At 44.1% G+C, this 19,432-nt stretch overlaps 1 protein-coding gene across 7 annotated transcripts in view; it reads left to right on the top strand.

The window, feature by feature from the left end:
- tbc1d22a (TBC1 domain family, member 22a) overlaps positions 1-19,432 on the top strand; it is a 517,208-nt gene that overhangs the window by 115,204 nt on the left and 382,572 nt on the right. For 5 of the 7 annotated variants that reach the window (XM_072471465.1, XM_072471461.1, XM_072471459.1 and 2 more), the window contains exons 6-7: positions 17,047-17,175; positions 18,457-18,519. In XM_072471465.1, the coding sequence (XP_072327566.1) occupies positions 17,047-17,175; positions 18,457-18,519 (192 nt within the window). The remainder of the gene's footprint in view (positions 1-17,046; positions 17,176-18,456; positions 18,520-19,432) is intronic. The other 2 variants (XM_072471464.1, XM_072471460.1) reach the window with 1 other exon arrangement.

The raw sequence follows: 19,432 nt of genomic DNA, 5'->3' as shown, positions 1-19,432 counted from the left end.
GTGTGACCTTCACTTTCCCAATCTCCCTCGCCGTCTTCTGCTTACTCAACTGGTGCGCTTGCCTTGCTCGCCTTCTCCCTATACTCATCCACCGTCCCACTCGCCCTTCTCAGCTGCCCCACCGCCTTACCTGTAGATAATAGCCCAAACTCCATCTGCAGCCCCCTCCGCTCCTTTAGCAGCCCCGCCTCAGGGCCATCCGCATATCTCCTGTCCACTTGCAGGATTTCCTCCACTAGCCTTTCTACCTCTACCTGCTCTACTCTCTCCCTCTGTGCCTGAATCAAAATAAGCTCTCCCCGACCACTGCTTTCAGTGCCTCCCAGACCATACCTGCCAAAATCTCCCCCGTATCATTAATCTCCATACATCCCCGAATGGCTTTCCTCACCCTCTCACGCACCTCTTCCTCCGCAAACAGTCACACAACCAGCCTCCATTGCGGGCGCTGGGCCCCCCTTTGCTCACTCGTAGGTCCACCAAGTGCAGGGCGTAGTCCGACACCACTATTGCCGAATACTCAACATCAACCACCCCTACCAACAACGTCTTATCAAACATGAAAAAGCCTATTCGGGAGTACACCTTGTGCACATAAATTCCATCGCCTCCTCTGACATCTCAAAGTACAGTTCCTGGCCTTCATAAGTCACCCACAGAGGTGCTGGGTACAGCAGCCCGAACTTTACCCCCTTCTTGAAGAGGGCCACCGTTGCTTTATCGAAGCTCGCTCTCCTCTTGGCCAGCTCTGAACCAAGGTCCTGATATATTCGAAGTTCACTGCCCTCCTAGGTGCAGCGCCTAATCTGCCTGGCTCATCTCATGATCCACTCCTTGTCCAGGAAATGGTGCAAACACACCACCATCACTCTCGGTGGCTCGTTCCCTTGGGGCTTCCTCATTAGCGCCCTTTGCGTTCAATCCACCTCCAGAGGCCGTGTGAATGCACCCTCTCCTAGCAGCTTCTCCAACATCTTCCCCAGTGTCTGCTCCCTCACTTCCCTTCTGGCAGGCCCATAATGCTAATATTATGCCTGCGTGACGGGTTCTCCAGATCTTCGACTTTCTCCTGGAGCTGCCTCTGCTGATCCTGCATCAGCCCTATCTCCGCTGCCATCGAGGCAAGCTGCTCCTCATGTACCCCCGCCACCTACTCCACCTTCTGGATCGGCTGACCCTGGGCCTCCAGCCTCATCTCCACGCAGTTGATCACCGCCTTAATCAAATCCACCGCCCGGGCCTGGTCCTCCAGATTCCCCTTGTGTTCTGGGTGAACTTCCCGTTCAGGAAGCCCACCAGCTACCCTGTTGACCACTGATCTGGCAGAGCCGCTGCCTGACCCTCAGCCATCTCCACGTGCATCGCAGACACCGCATCAGACTTTGCACTCTGTTCCCCTCTTTTGCGACCGCTTCTGGCCCTCAGCACCATGCACCAGTGGGTCACTCTTCTATTTACTCTCCTGCACCTTTTTACCTCATCACATCCACCCGCTAACTTACGCAAAGGTCCAAATGTGCGACAACTCACCATGGCTGCCACCGGAAGTCCCCAGGTGCCTTTTGACCACTTTCTCAACTTGTGCTGCTACCGTCAGTGATTTATGCACATATACCTTATGTTCTTTCTGCTGCTGCACTCGCTTTAGAATTTTAGGCTTTGTCTTATATTGTCTCTCCTCGTTCATCCTGCCAAAAATGTGTCACTTCACATTTCTCTGCATTTTGTTTCCTCAGACATGGTCACTCCATTCTTTTTTTTTCAAATACAAATACACCCCACACACACACACACCCACACACACACAAATATCCCCCCACACACACATACTCACACACACATACTCACACACACAAACACACATACATAAATACTCACACACACAAATACTCATACACACACAAATACTCACACACAAATACTCACACACACACAGACTCACACAGATAAATACCCCCACATCACAAATACCCCCCACACACATACTCGCACACACAAATAGCTTCACACAAAAAAGACCCCACATAAATACTCACACACACGCGCACATACCCTCACACACAAATACTCACAGACACACAAAAATACCCCCCCCACACACACATTACCCCCCCCCCCCCCACACACAGACACAAATACCCCCAGTAGTCATCTCAGATGGCCACCTGCATAGGACCATGGGAATTATGGCCAACCCAGGACTCAGACAGACTCAGAGCTTGTGTGTGTATTTGCAACCCAGATAGCTAGACGTGATCGAAACCCCTGCTCGTTTGCATTCTAATGGCCCATTTCCCCAGAGCAAAAGAACTGTACTCAGGTAACCGATACAGATACAGACTAATCGGCGCCACTCCCTTTACTCAGGGAGCCCAAACAGCCAAGGTCAATGACCGCTAAAGACACGCCCAACCATCAAGGCACCTGCCCCTTTATTGGCCAAAATCGAAGGCAGTGATCGAAGCCTGTCGAATTATTGGGTCCAAGTTAAGGACCGCCCCAAAGAGCGCGAAATCCCAGAGCAATAAAAAGAGACACAGCCATGTGCTCTGACTCTCTTGGATCCGGCCTATGCCAACCCAAGTGCAGCATAACGAACAGACAGACAAGTTCAAGACCAACGATCGCTACCAGATGGATGAGCCCAGCAGAAACAGAGCCACTTCTTCCACCCAGCCATGCAAGATCCGGACAATGGCCTTGTCCATCTGCATAGAGCCGGTTGCCCTGAAGTTAAGTATAGGTTATTGTAGTTGTTAGGTGTAGTTTAACTTGTAGTGTTTTGTGTTGCATGTCGAAGTAATCCTTGTGTGTAAATAAACCATCTTTGAACTTGAACTGACTAACTGGTTGTGTGGTCCTTTGATCGATATCCGGTAAAGCCTTGTGGTGGTATATACAAATAACAAATACCCCCCTCACACACACACATATCCCCCCACGCACAGAGATAACCCTCCACACACACACACATACACACATGCGCACATACCCACACACACAAATACCCCCCTCATACACACAAATATCCCCCCACACACACCGAGATAACCCCCCACACAATGCGCACATACCCACACACAAATACCCCCCCACACACACACATACCCCCCCACACAAATACTCACACACAAATACCCCCCCACAAACACAAATACTCACACACACACAAATCCCCCCCCACACACACTCACACACACACACCTCCCACACACACACACACCCCCACACGCACAAAATACTCACACACACAAATACCCCCACACGCACACAAATACCCCCACACGCACACAAATACCCCCACACACACACACACACACACACACAAATACACCCCCACACACAAATACTCACATACAAATACCCCTACACGCACAAAATACCCACACACATACAAATACTCACACAAATACCCCCCCACACACACAAATACTCACACATACAAATACCCCCATGCGCAGAAAATACCCACACATACAAATACTCACACTCACAAATACCCCCCACACACCCACAAATATCCACACACATACAAAATACTCACACACACAAATACCCCTGCCACGTGCGCAGGCGCATACTTAAAACCCCCTGCACTCCCACACACAGACACCTCATGCTCACAATGAATTCTACATTCCGTGGGTCAGTCTATCCATCTCTCCGTCTCTTTGCCTGCCCGAGCCCCCACCCTGCAACATTGCTTTGATCTTGGGCCTCACGGTGCTGAGGACCCAGGTTCAATCCCGGCCCCGGGTCATTGTTTGTGTGGAGTTTGCACATTCTTCCTGTGTTTGTGTGGGTCTCACTCCACAGCCCAAAGATGTGCAGGGTAAGTGGATTGGCCACGCTGAATTGTCTCTTAATTGGGGAAAAAAAGAATTGTGGACCACAATTTTTAAAATTGCTCTGATCTCCCCGAAAGACAGCCATATTCTGGCTACCACCTGGGTAACCTCCTGTTTCAGGGTGGGCTCACTGTGGGATCACACACATACTGAGCTTTGAAGACTCACATCAGAAGCTTTGGGACATAGCCGGAGGCTTCCTCACCGCAGGAACTACCAGCTCCGACAAGGATGATTATTTTTTTAACGGTTTAAAATTCTTTCCATGGGATAGGCGTGTCACCGACTGGGCAGAGATAGGGAACGTTGCAGGGGCTAGTGAAGGTTACAGAGATAGTGAGGGTTGTTGGGCTTGGAGGAGGTTACAGAGATAGGAAGGGCTGTAGGGGTTGGAGGAGGTTTCAGGGGTAGCAAGGATTGATGCTCCACCAGTTCGGCTCCCTCAGTGTTGACCCGGCATCCAACATATGTGTCAGGTATGGACGCACCTTTTCCTGAGGCTGTGACGGTGTTATTAATTCTGAAATTACTGCAGACGTCAGAGTTTCAATACACTCTCATGCAATTTAAAAAAGGACCGTGTCACCACACTCGTCATTCGACAGGATCCTTGACTGGATAAAGTTGATCTGGGCTACAATTAACTTCCCACATTGACAGCAGTAATTTCAAAGGATGCCCGTTGTGTGAGAGAGCCGGAGGCATTTCCAAAGAGTCAGAGGGCAGACGAGACGGAGGGAAATATTTAACCAGACAGTGGGTGAGGGAGACGATTGGGGGTGGGAGGGGGGGGGGGGGGCGGTCACTCCATTCTGATGCAATTTTAACACCTACATTTTTCATTTCTTGAATACTTGAAGTATTTAATTTATTCTCTCCAGAGATTCTTTTGCTGCACCAGTCCAGCATTTTCTGTTGGCATTTCAGATTTCCAGCACTTTGTTTTTTTCCATAAATGCTGGATAACTTTCTCTGGTGCTTTTATCCCCTCGCTTTCTCCGCTCCCAGCAACCTAGGTGTGTCTCGTTGCTATAACGACTGAGGAAAGTTTGGATGCAAGGATATACAGGATAACTTGTACTCAGCTTCTCTATCTGGGTTCAGTTATAAAGCCTGTAAACAGAGAGCGGTTAGCACTGCTATCTCACAATGTCGGGGACCTGGAATTTATTCCGGACTTGGGTGACAGTGTGGATTTGCATGTTCTACCTGTGTCTGAGTGGCTTTCCACTGGGTGCTCCGGTTTCCTCCCACAGTTCAAAGATATGCAGGGTAGGTGGATTGGTCATGCTAAATTGCCCATTAATGTCTGAAGATGTGCAGGCTAACGGGTTGTCAACGATCAATGTGCTGTGATAAGGTGGGGGAGTGGCCTGAGGGCGCCTGCCCTTTCGGAGATTCGGTGCAGTCTTGCTGGGCCGAATGGCCTCCTTCTGCACCTTCGGGATTCTGTGGATAACTTTGTGGGTAGCACAGTGGTTAACACTGCTGCCTCACAGTGACAGGGACCTGGGTTCGATACTGGCCTTAGGTGACTCTGGAGTTTGCATGTTATAGAATTTACAGTGCAGAAGGAGGCCATTCGGCCCATCGAGTCTGCACCCGCTCTTGGAATGAGCACCCTACCCAAGGTCAACACCTCCACCCTATCCCCATAACCCAGTAACCCCACCCAACACCAAGGGCAATTTTGGACACGAAGGACAATTTATCCTGGCCAATCCACCTAACCTGCACATCTTTGGACTGTGGGAGGAAACTGGAGCACCCGGAGGAAACCCACGCACACACTGGGAGGATGTGCAGACTCCGCACAGACAGTGACCCAAGCCGGAATCGAACCTGGGACCCTGGAGCTGTGAAGCAATTGTGCTATCCACAATGCTACCGTGCTGTTCTCCCAGTGTCTGCCTGGGATTCCTCCGGGTTCTCTGGTTTCCTCCCATAGTCAAAGATGTGCAGGAGTGGCCATGCTAAATTGTCGCTTGGTGTTCAAAGATGTTCAGTTTAGGTGGGGTTACAAGGATATGGAGAGGAGTGGGCATAGGTAGTGTGTTCTTGGGAGGGTAGGTACAGACTCAATAGGCCAAATGGCCTCCTTCAGCACTGTAGGGATTCTGTGGATGTATTAGGAGCAAACTTTGAAACCATATTTGAGCCAGCGAGGTATATACTAATTTTTTTAATATTTCTACAACAGTACATATAATCTATGCAATTATATTTGATATTTGTTATATATTAAGGTAAAGTCGCCACAGTGCCAGATGACCATTGGCTGCTTTTCCCCTTTGAGGGGAACAGCTGACTGGTGGTGATCTATCCTGAGGATCACCACACCTCAGGCGAGGGGCAAGGTTGAAAAGGCGGGACCTTCATGACTAACCTCAGCCGGTAGCTCTTCACAACATTTGTTGCCACTGTTCAATTACTGAAGATTTCAATAAGAAGTCTTACAACACCAGGTTAAAGTCCAACAGATTTTGTTTCAAACACTAGCTTTCGGAGCACTGCTCCTTCGGACTTTAACCTGGTGTTGTAAGACTTCTTACTGTGCTCACCCCAGTCCAATGCCGGCATCTCCACATCATGAAGATTTCAAATCTGTGTAAGTCTTCGTATTTGGTTTTCAAAATCTATGGTGAGCCAATGCAGATGCAAAAGCTTACCTAAATGCTGTTGAAAGGCACCTTCAAGATGTGAATGTAAAAAATATCTTGCATTTGAAGAGCATGCTAGATGAATGCTCTGTGTGTAGTGTCTTTCAAAGTTTCCTGCCTGCTTCATTTGAATGATGAATTCCTCTAATATATCATGATGTATTACAGTTTATGTAGATGCAGCTGTGAATTTCGATGCAGCAATTAAGTAGCACCTTCTAACTTGTGTTTGAGAGCAATGATAAAGGAAGACAGGTGGGTCTCGGGTGTCATCTGTCAAAGTTGGAATCTGCCTTTATCAAAGGAAACGATAGTGTGCAGATAAATAATCATGTCAGATCCTAATTGGTAAAAGGACTGGGAGAGTTTTAATTTTTTTCAAGCTCTCCATTGAATGAAGCAACCCAGAAGCTACATTAAAAATTTTATACGGTACTATCACCGTTGTTCATTATCTAATTTGTAGATGTCAGCTGTATTTAAAATTTTGAACTTGATTCCCATTGATGGAAATTAGAACATTATTCAAAATTTTCAGAATTGAAATGCTTAATCGCAAGTAATTACTTGAGGGTAACTCAAGTATTAACTTTATACTTAATACAACTGGTGATTTTTCTTTTGAAGTATCCCTACTTTGTTGCAATTTGGATAGTTGGATGCCATATCATTTTCCCTTCACTTTTTAAAAACAAAATGAATCCTGATAAATCAATAATGATGTTCATTATGGAGTGCCTTAATGAGCACTCGAACAATTTTGTATGTTAATGCACAAATTGAACTCATCCTATCATTCAGTGGTTAAGTGCACTATATTTTGTGGTAGTGAGTCATTCAGTTCAATAATGTTACAGTTTTGGTCCCTGATTTGTGCAACATTGATTAATTGCTGGGAAATGGTTGTTGGATGTAAAAGCTAACCTAAGTGTAACTGGAAGGAGAAAATCAAACAGTCTTTGGTGGATTCTTATCTGACCATTGATGATCTCTGCTAGAAATTGTAATTGTATTTGATACCTTATGTGGACAGAATGGTACTTGGCTATGTGCATGCACGAAGCGTGACCATCATCGTGCTGCTGGAGAACGCATGTACCTGCCATCAGGAGAGAAGCCAGTTAACAATTTAAGGACACTTGAAGTATGTTACAAAAATCATCTTTGTTGAATCCTTCTGATAAGCATCACGTAGACTTTATTCGCCTTTGACTGGATCCGCTGCTGATGCTGAAACATTACGTTACCTGCTGCAGAGGATTTTGTGTCTGATGGAGTGCCTACTTTTTTCGGAATTGTATGTTATCGGAGAAGGAAAATAAGAGAGACAGTATCTACGTGCCTTCAAAATACGTAGGTGATAAAATGTAAGTGGGCTATTTAAATTAGCCTGTGGACACGTAAGCAGTGAATGAGTAGACAATTATGGTGCTTCAGACAAGTCTTCAGATTAGAATGATTAAAACAAAAATCAAGATGTGCCAGGAAGACTGACAGATGAAGTGATTTATTTTATTTTAAATTGAGAAGCTAAGACGAATGACCAAGGAACATAATGCAAGGCACCACCTAAAGAGAAAAAGAAAATTAGTTAAATGAGAAATATTGCTTAGTTGAGATCCGGATTAGACTTCAAATGCCTCAAAAGTTTTAGGAGACACCAAAGACGAAGGTCAATGAGAAATTCCGCAAATATAGGTTACTGGAGAAGGATCTGGATTATTCAATTTTTAATTTTAAAAAGGTGGGACTCTGGAAGAGAATTGTGTCAGATAACACCAGTTTAAAAGGAGCAAAAGGACTGTTCAGTCAAGTATTGATCATAGTACTGATGGAGTAGGGAAACATATAAAAATTGTTATGGATTGAAAAGTTGAAAGGCAGAGGTGAAAGAGATCTGTTTAGATAACAAGCTTTTTCTTGTGTCCTCATAAGGAATGCAAGAGGGTTGTTAGGACTTCAATATATGGCAGCAATATTCAAACCTGGGTCAGATAAGGGTGTTATAGAGAAGTAACAGTTTTGGCGAGGTGAATGTACTTCTAAAGCAGCAAAAAAAAAAGTTAACTTAGAAGAATTGAGCGTAGAATCTCTACAGTGCAGAATGAGGCCACTTGGCCCATCGAGACTGCACCGACCCTCTAAAAGAAAGCGGCCTACTCCCCTGTCTATCCCTGTAACCCCACCTAACATGTACATGCCTGGAAAGTAAGGAGCTATTTTATTATGGCCAATCCACCTAACCACATCTTTCGACTGTGAGAAGAAACTGGAGCACCTGGAGGAAACTCAAGTAAACATGAGGAGAAAGTGGGTAGCACAGTGGTTAGCACTGTTACATCACAACTCCAGGATCCCAGGTTTGATTCCCAGCTTGGGTCAATGTCTGGGCGGAGTCTGCAGGTTCTCCCCCTGTCTGTGTGGGTTTCCTCCGGGTGCTCTGGTATCCTCCCACAGTCCAAAGATGTGCAGGATAGGTGGTTTCACCATGCTAAATTGTCCTTAGCATCCAAAAAGGTTAGGAAGGGTTACTGGGTTACGGGGATAGGGTGGAGGTATCGGCTTAAGGACGCTGCTCTTTCTAAGGGCCGGTGCAGATTCGATGGGCTGAATGGCCTCCTTCTGCAATGAAATTCTATGATTCCACACAGACAGTAACCCGAGGCTGGAATTGAAGTGTGTTCCTGGTGCTGAGAGGTAGCAGTGGTAGCCACTGTGCCACCGTGCCACCATGTAAGGAAACAAGGAATTGAAGGCAGCTTTAGCAATGGAAAAGATTTAAGCATTCCATTTGAAGTTATCTAGCAGGGCCAAGAGTGAAACGATTGAAGGTGAGAAATGGTGATTGCTGTTACATTTTGGGAAGGATATGAAGCGACTTGTTTTACAGGATGGTTTGGGGGTGGGAGGAAAGAAATTTAAAAATAAATTAGCCTAATATTTAATTAGCATAGAATAGTGGAGTAGTGTGCATGATGGTTTTTGGGCTGTTACGAAGTTGTAGCTTTCATTCTATAAAATATCTAGATTCTTGCCTGATTTACCTTTTGCATGAAATGTGAAGGAGTTTTATTGAACCCAAATGGATCTATTTGAATCCGTTGCTTGCACATGGATTTGATGGGTTTTGTAATCTTTTCTTGGCATTAGTTTTCTGATATTATTAAAGCTCACTTGGGATTTCTTTTTCAAAAATACCTGTGTACCTTGCAAGGATAATCAAAGGAGGTTATCATGAGCCTTGTAGTTCTTTCTTAGTGAAGCAATTACTGAAGTGTAAGACTCAGCAGTTAGCAATTAATAGTCTTAAGTAAAACCGTGTTGTCTCAATACAGACATAATAGCTGTTAAAACCACATCAAATGGCTTCACTTCAGTAAGGAATCTTTGATTTCATTGGCAAAATCATGTTTGAATCTAAGACGCCAGAATTGTGGGCAATATTATCATTATTTAAGTTGATAAGTTTAATTTGTTTTATGGTTATATGCTTTTTGGTCATTTGGTTATTATTTGATGCTAGGAAATCCACCATCTCCTTTTTGGTTTGCTCAGAGAAAGCTTTTTTTTTGTTTCCGATGAAACAAACGTTTTCGCCATAACTCCAATGTTTATTCTTGAACAGTTGTGTTATTGTCACTCAGATTAGGAACTGAAGGGAGTGATGATTGATTGTATGGTTTTTAATTCTTGCACAGGATATGTAAGTGACTGGCAAGGTCAGCATTTGTTACCCGTCCCTGACTGGTGTTTGTGATAATCCTCACGAGGACCATGGAGGATCGCTGATTTTTCTTTCCGTGGGCTTCGTAGAGTACAAGCTCCCGCGGTGAACAGGTGGAGGCCAGTCCAGCTGGGGCTTGTTAGTGGGTTCTTTAAATGTCGCTCCCAAACCTGGACCGACAGTTCCCGATAGACCTGGGCTGGGACGTTTATTTTGCGTGCCGTGGTCACGGTTTTATTTTCAGTTTAAAATAAAGCAGCTTGACTTGCTACTCTGCGCCTCCTGGAAGTATTAGTGTTCAACAACTCCAGTGAGCTCCAAAGAACAAGAAGTTTGAATTAATATCTTCACCTATTATTTTTTTATTGTTGCTAATACCAGTTTAAAGGTTTATATTTTGCTTATAATATTAGGGAAATAAATTCAATATGCATATTGCCATACATTTTTAAATCTGTGCTACCTGTAGTATCTAAAACATAGAACTTGGTAAAGGCAGCAAAATGGACCAATAACATTGCAAATTAATCGCAAATAGTTAATCTTCAGAAAGTATTTATGCTAAGTGACTGAAAGTGGTAATTAATTAGCACCACTTCAATGCTCAAACATCTGGGGAAAAATGCTTTATACTTTCTGCAGAAGGTATTGCAAACGTGGAACCAAATTTTGCTGCAGAATATATTCTACAACATCAACAAAGAGAGCTTGCATTGAAATATTGGCCTGAATTTTGCAGTTAGCAACGGTTGAATGACTAGTTCTGTCCATTATGCTTACAATGGCCCAGACTTTTGAGTGACAACTTACACCAATTAGTTGCCTGCAGCAGCACACTGCCTTCTCTTGGGGATCTGGGACTGATGAGAACAGGGCAAGCAACAATGGATCACCCAACCCAGTTGAAGAACCCTCATGAAGACATGCAATGTATGTTAGATGTAAATTGGATGATTTTATTCAACGTGAAATCATGTACAGTAAATGAAATGGAGTGAATGACATAATTATAGAATTTACAGTGAAGAAGGAGATCATCTGGCCCATCGAGTATGCACCAGCCCATGAAAAAGCACCCTACCTAAGCCCCCACCCCCATAATGCAGCAACCCCACCTAATCTTTGGACACTACACTGCAATTTAGCGTCACTAATCCACCTAACCCGCACATCTTTGGACTGTGGGAGGAAAATGGAGCACCCGGAGGAAACCAATGCAGACGGGGGAGAATGTGCAGACTCCGCATAGACAGTGACTCAAGCTGGGAATCGAACCGGGTCCCTGGCGCTGTGAAGCAACTGTGCTAATCACTGCTACCATGCCGCCCCAAATGGATTGAACGATGAGACAAAAACATGGAAACTTCAGTTTGTAACTCTCCAACAATAATTGGAATCTGAAGGAATGAGGCACTATCCTTGGACATAAAAAATATAAGTTCAGTACTCGAGGGGTTGTTTAGATGTAATTAAGTCTTATCGCACCATTAAAAAATCATTTTGATTTTAGCGGGCAAGCCCTCTTCTTTTTTCTGGTGAGTTTAGTGGGTAGCCAAAGGGCAAGTAGCAACATCGAGGGCCGAAGGGCCTGTACTGCGCTGTAATGTTCTATGTTCTATGTTTAATTGATTTCAGTGCTTGGCCTAGGGCAAAGTACCAATATAGCGCAACTGTGCAGGAACACTATAGATTGGACAGCAACTTCTGGTTTCAGTGTTTTGCAACAACTTATCTTTATTTGGTGGCTTTAACATAATTAATCATCCCAGGGATCTTAACATGGGATTATTTAGCAAAAATGGCTGAACCACATAAGGAAATGTTATTTCAGATGACTGAAAGCTTACTCCGAGGAAGGTTTGAATGAGTATCTTAAAAGAAAGAAACTGGGGAAGTTTAGGGAGTGAATTCTACAGCTTGGGTCATAGGCAATTGAAATGCAGCACCAATCGGGGATGCTTAGAAGGCCACAATTTGAGGAGTGCCTAAATCTAGGAGGGTGGTGAGGCTGGAGCAAATTGCTGGGATAGGGAGGAGGGTAAGACCATGGAGAGATTTGACAACAAAGATGGGCACTTTCAAATTCAGATCTTGTTTAATGGTGGGCCTGTGGTGCTCAGCAAGCACAAGGCTGATGGATTAATGGGACTTGGTGCAAGTTAAGATATGGGCAGCAGAGTTTTGGAAGACCTCAAGTTCAAGGAGGATAGATTATCGGAGACTAGCCAGGAGTGCATTGGACTAGTTGGGTCTGGAGTTAACAAAGGCATGAATATGCGTTTCAACAGCAGATGGGCTGAGGGAGGGTGAAGTTGGGTGATGTGCAGAGGTTGAAATAGATTGGTCTTATGCTGGTGCAAATATATAGCTGGAAACTCATCCTGGGGTCAAATGTGACACCAGTGTTGCCAACAGACTGCCTTAATCTTAGACTGTTGCCAGGGAGCGTGCAATGGGCTCTGTAGCTATGGGCGATAAAAGATCACTTCAGTTTTCCCAACATTTAATTCAAAAATACTTTTGCTCATCCAGTACTGGATATTGAAAAGGTAGTCTGACAGTTTAGCAACTGAAGGAGTCGAGAAAGGAGGAGCTGTGGTACAGTTTTTTAATGTTGTCACAGAGGGGCAGCATTAGGCTGAGAAATAGGTCAAGGAGCGATCCTTGGGGGACACTGGAGATAATGATTCAGGAGCAGAAGGAGAAACCATTGCAAGTATTTCTCTGGATATGATTAGATAGGTAAGAATATAAGCTGGTGAGAGCACACCCATCAAGCTGGATAATGGCAGAGAGGTGTTTGAGGAGAGATGGTATGGTTTAAAATTATAGACAGGTCGAGAAGGATGAGGTGGGAAAACAGTTTCTGTATTGTGTCGGGGCAGAATCCTGATTGGGGGGCGGGATTCAAACATTGAATTCTGGGAATGGAACAAATTTGGGAGGTGACAACACATTGAAGGAAGAGTGTTTCAGATGAGATGGTTTGCATGGAGGGTGGGGTTTTATCTCTCTTTGAGGAGAGAGGCCATGATGGTAGATTTGGGGGCTGAGGAAAACAGCTGACGAGAGAGAATCATTTACAGTGCTGGCTCATCTGGGAGCCAGAAAGGGAAGTTAAGTGGTCAGAAATTTAGTGGGGATAGGATTGAGCAAACATGAGGGGTCTCATTTACAAGATGAGATCAGAGTGCTTGACAGGAGACAAGAGGGAAACTAAAGGAATATATGATTTCAGGGCGAAAGCATAGGAGAATTAGTGTGCTTGTGGAAGGGAGGGATGTAGCAAAGGCAGCCGATCAAACTGTCTCGATCTTGGAGACAAAGAAGTCCATGAGCTCTTTAAAGTCAGAATGGAGGGGATTGGGAGAAGAGTTTAAGAAGATAGTTTGCAGTAGAGAAAAGATGCATGTAATCTTTGTATTCCAGGATGATCCTGGAATAGTTAACCATTCTGGCAGATGTGGGCAGGATCTGATACGGTTTTAAGTGATCCAGCGAGATCTGGCGGTGGATGACTAAGCCAGTGATTCACCATATCCTTTCAAGTATGTAACCCAAAGACATAAGGAATCATAGAATCCCTTCAATGCAGAAGGCAATTCGGCCTATCGGGTCTGCACCGACCCTCTGAAAGAGCACCCTGTCATGGCTCTCTCCCTCACAACTCCACCTAACTGTTGCACACTAAGGGGCAATTTAGCATGGCCAATCCACTTAACCTGCACATCTTTGGACTCCGGGAGGAAACTGGAGCACCCGGAGGAAACCCACACAGACATGGGGCGAATGCGCAAATACCAGACAGGCAGTTGCCCAAGGTCGGAATTGAACCTGGGTCTTGCCGTTGTGAGGCAGCAATGCTAGCCACTGCCACCGTGTCATGCTGAAGCAAGCAGAGATGAAGGCTATGCCAGGGGAAAAGGCCAGGATGAAAGAGTGATGGGTTTATTAGGATAGGGTATCAAAGGTAGAGGTGAAGGTAAGTTTAAACAAATGAGTAGCTGCAGAAATGGTATGACGAATGGGGGAAACCAGGCACAGAGGGGCAGGAAGTTTTGAGGGGATGGGATGTGAGGTAAAACCTTTTCACCCGGAGCGTGGATAGAATCAGGAACTGACCGTCTGAAAGGGTGGTAGTGGTGGGAACCCTGACAACATTTAAGATATTTAGATGAGCACTTGAAATGCCATAGCCTACAAGGCTATGGGTCAAGTGCTGGAAAATGGGTTTAGAGTTGATAGGTGCTTGATGGCTGGAGGGGACATGTTGGGCTAAAGGCCTCTTCCCTTGGTATTTTGAGTGGAGTTGTATATGAATTGAGGGATAGATTTTTTTCTCCGGGATAGTACAGCATTTTACTGTGAATGTGTAGACACCAGAAGTTGCTTTACATTGTAATAATCTCTTGTGATCCGACCAAGGCTGATAGTCTCAGCATTGTTCTTACCGTAGTAGCTGGGCTGTTGCCTTTAATATAAAGAAACAGGCCAAGATTTAATAATAATCTTAGTGTCACAAGGACGCTTACATTAACACTGCAATTAAGTTACTGTAATGAATATTGCTATAATAAAGAAGGTTACTGAGCTCGGAAGGGAAATATGAGGACCAAAAGTGAATGACAGTCTGGCCAATTAAATGAAACTTTGAGATGTCTTTGAAGCTGGAGTGACAAATGGTGTAGTGGAAAGGTTTAGGGGAGAGTTTGAGTAGTAGTGAGGCAACTACAAGCTCTACCATGAATCAGTGAAGGATGTGCAGAATACTGGATTTGAGCAAATTAGCATTTGAGAGGAATGTCATGCTGGAGGAGGTTATATTAATGGACTTGCTCAAAGACCTTATGTAAAGAGAAGTGGGGATGCTTGCTGACAATTGCACATTGTTAGTATCATTCATTAAAAAAAAAAATTTAGAGTACCCAATTCATTTTTTCCCATTTAGGGGCAATTTAGCGTGGCCAATCCACCTAGACTGCACATCTTTGGGTTGTGGGGGCAAAACCCCACGCAAACACAGGGAGAATGTGCAAACTCCACACGGACAGTGACCCAGAGCCAGGATCAAACCTGGGACCTCGGCACTGTGAGGCAGCAGGGCTTACCCTCTGCGCCACCTTGCTGCCCTGTTAGTATCATTCATAACTCTTCATAAACTGAAGCAATCGGTGTCCATCAGCAGCAAGGCCTGCACAACGCTTGGGCTGATAAGTGATTTTTCTGCCACACAAATTCCAGGCAATGACAACCTCCAACAATCTCACTATCCCCCCATGACATTCAGTGGCATTACCAGCACCGACTCCCCCAACTATCAACATTCTGGGGGTTACTTACTATTTACCAGAAACTGAACTGGATCAGTCTGTGGTCCGTTAAACTCTGTGGCATGAAGAGCAGGTTAGAAGCTGAGAATTCTGCCAAGGTGACGAACCTCCTGACTTCCGAAATCGGTCCACCACCTATAAGGCATAAGTGAAGAATGCGATGGATTATTCTCCACTTGCCTGCATGAGTGTAGCTCCAAGACAGCTCAAGGAGCTCGACACCATTCAGGACAAAGCAGACCAGTTGATCGGCACCCCATTCACCAACCAGAACTTTCACTCTCTCCATCACTGACATGGTGGCAGCAGTGTGTTCCATATATATTATGCACTTCAACTCGCTAGGCATTCAAAGAACAAAGAACAAAGAAATGTACAGCACAGGAACAGGCCCTTCGGCCCTCCAAGCCCGTGCCGACCATACTGCCCGACTAAACTACAATCTTCTACACTTCCTGGGTCCGTATCCCTCTATTCCCATCCCATTCATATATTTGTCAAGATGCCCCTTAAATGTCCCTATCGTCCCTGCTTCCACTACCTCCTCCGGTAGCGAGTTCCAGGTACCCACTACCCTCTGCGTAAAAAACTTGCCTCGTACATCTACTCTAAACCTTGCCCCTCTCACCTTAAACCTATGGCCCCTCGTAATTGACCCCAAAGAACAAAATGAAAATCGCTTATTGTCACAAGTAGGCTTCAAATGAAGCTCCTGTGAAAATCCCCTAGTCGCCACATTCCGGCGTCTGTTCGGGGAGGCTGGTACGGGAATTGAACCGTGCTGCTGGCCTGCCTTGGTCTGCTTTAAAAGCCTGCTCTTTAGCCCTGTGCTAAACCAGCCCTCAGCACCCTCATTCATCCTCAGCACCTTGTGACCTCTACCACCAAGAAGGACAAGGGCAGCAGGCACATAGGAATGCCATTGACTGCAAGTTCCCCATGAAGCTACACACCATCCTGGCTTGGAAACACTGGCCTTGCCAATGATGCCCACATCCCATGAAAGAATAAAAAAAAACACAGGGCAAGGTCATGGAGAGATTTATAGATAAATTTGATGTTGCCAAGCATGGGAGCCCATGTAGGCCAACGGTTGGGTGGGTGTCAGTAGGGTTTTGATGGGAGAGCTAACCTGCCTGCAAACAGATAGGCAGGAACGGAACTCAGTCCTTTTATGCAGCAATATGACCGAATGTAGAAATATATTGAATTACCATGGCTATATGAAGCTGCCATCATCCCTGTTTCGGGCAGGAGACTGCAGAATGCTGAGGACTGTTCTTTTTAACTTGAACCAATCTGTTTTATTGAAGTGGATCGTGTATATTTGAAGGTGAAAATGACTTGATCTGTTGATTACCCCTTTCACCCTTTCTAAATGTACACAAATTTAGAGCAAATGAATTTGTTTGATCTGCAAACAGTTGGGTTGTGCAATTCCAAGTTCAGTTGATGTAAATACACTTGCTCTGTTTTATTTCCAGGGTTACTTACCTGCCAATGCAGAAAGAAGAGAAAGCACACTACAGCGGAAGCGAGCAGAGTACTTTGCTTTTATTGAACAATACTATGACTCCAGAAATGATGAACATCATCAAGATACTTACAGACAGGTATTTGAACTGAAATCCTTAATGTAATAGCTTTGTTGCATCTTTCCCTATTGAAATATCCATCTTGTGTATTAAATTGAAGTCTCCAGTTTTCTCATTCGAAGGCTCCTGCAGTTAAGTATTTTTGCAGTTGCCGATGAATGTGTTAACTCATCAACAACTTGCAATTATGCAATCCTTCAACATATGTAATATTGGTGGACTTGGAGCTAGTACCGGTCACTGAGCCCAGCGATGATGGGTGAACAGACTTGGTATGGGTTTGCATACAGGAGCTGTGTTTTGGATGAGCTCAATCTGATGGAGGGTGTAAAATGGGAGGTAAGCTAGGAGGGTATAACGAGACTGTCATTGTGATTGAAAGAAAGAGATTTGGAAGCTTAAGGCCAAGATTATGAACAGTCTGCACCAATGTGAGCTCTATTTTCATACCTTACAAAGCCCTGTTCCCAACTTGGCAAAGTTGCTGTTATATTTCCATTTGCTACTGATTTTAAGAGATTTTAGATGTATATTGACTGAAAAAAGTAACCACATAACTCAATGGCCGTGGCACAGTCTGACTTTGGAATACATTTAACCAAACATGGAGGGATGCCCTCCAACATTTCGTAACACTTAAGCTTCAGATCATGTGGAGTGTAAAGGATTTTCGAGAAAATCAATGCTTGGTACAGCATCAATATGCCAGGCAAACACTTACTAAGATATACACTATGTATGACAATGGGGAGCATTGTATAATTGCAATAATCCTATTAAAGTAAACATTTAAATTGCTTTGAACTATCAAATCACTAGTGGTTCAATAGGCCCATCACCATACTCCTAATGTTATCATCTCTCGATCAGAATGCACTTGCTTAGAATTTAAAGTTTAAAATAGAACTCCATAATTACCAACAAAGAAGGATGCATTTCTTTGTACTGGGTTTAGTACTCCCTTTTAACTGAAGGCAAATTATATTCCATTTCCTTTATCTTGTGAAATACTATGAACAGGAAAAGTAACTGCATTATTTGAAAAGGTTGCATTAAATTGAGAAAAACAATTTGCCCAGAATGTCCTGCAGGGTGCAATTTGTGAGATAGTGTCATTTCAAACATCCTGTGGCAAACTTCTTCCAAAATGTAAATATTTGTTTCATTTAATAGAGGAAGGACTTAGACTGTAAATTCGTATTTAAAAGCATTGATTTGTTATGGTTTTCAGGGTCAGAAAATGGAAAAATGTTTTAGACAACTTTTTCCTGAAACTTCACTGTTTTTCTAAACCATCAGATTGCCATAGATATACCTCGTATGACTCCTGAGAGTTTAATACTGCAACCAAAAGTAAGAGAGGTAAGAGCTTTGGGAATGACGTAAAATAATATCTTTCCCCTGCCTCATCCATTAGTTCCATAACTGAAGCTCTAGTGAATGGCTATGTAGTTTGTGCAAAGCTGGGTTTGTCATTTGACCAATTGCTATACTTAAAATCCTTACAATATATTTTCTTTAAATTGCTTCATTCAATAATGTTTATGATGCCTTATGATTGTTACATTTACACCAATTTGACGTGTATTAATGATGAAACGTCATTTGAGAGTCATCCACAAAATCAGTAAATGACTGAATATTTGGACTTGATTTGATATGCAAGTTAGTTTTTTATCTACAACCATTTGTGCCTCTATAGACTAAGCTACAGGTGAGAGAGGACAAGCACAAGAACTACATCTCTGCTTCTGCCAACATTAACCCAATTGCCAGTTAGGAATATTGCCATTTATACTAGGAATTGCAGACTTGCAAGCGCATCTTCCACTTTGGTCATTTTGGATTGCTGTAGATGTCCATAGCATGACTATTTCAATTCATGATCGACATTCCCATTGAATCAAGGACACAACCACGGTGAAGCTAGGATTCATACAAACCTTACTACCTTTTAGTTTTCAGGGTTTTGCATGCATTTCAGTTTATGATCTCAGTTGGATGCTTCTAGCTAGAATGCTATTGCAGGCCATGTTTGCTTATGAAGGTTTACTAATACTAGGAAGTGAAGTAAAGATAGCGACTATCTTCCTGTTATGAACCAGCAGAATTTGGGAGCTTTTTAAAGAGGCAAATCTCATTGAATGGAGATTGTGCAGTTTTGGATTTTGTTGCGTTAGCACTGCAACCATTGAAAAATGTATTGAGGGCATTCACTCATGAAACAAGTAGGAAGCTGTGGTTGTATTGTGTCCTTCTGCTGAGGAGTGGGGAA

Source organism: Scyliorhinus torazame, chromosome 13, assembly GCF_047496885.1.
Source record: "Scyliorhinus torazame isolate Kashiwa2021f chromosome 13, sScyTor2.1, whole genome shotgun sequence".
In the NCBI taxonomy this organism is placed as follows: domain Eukaryota; kingdom Metazoa; phylum Chordata; class Chondrichthyes; order Carcharhiniformes; family Scyliorhinidae; genus Scyliorhinus; species Scyliorhinus torazame.
Note: the sequence above shows the minus strand (reverse complement) of the source record. Positions and strands in the feature narration are given on the sequence as shown.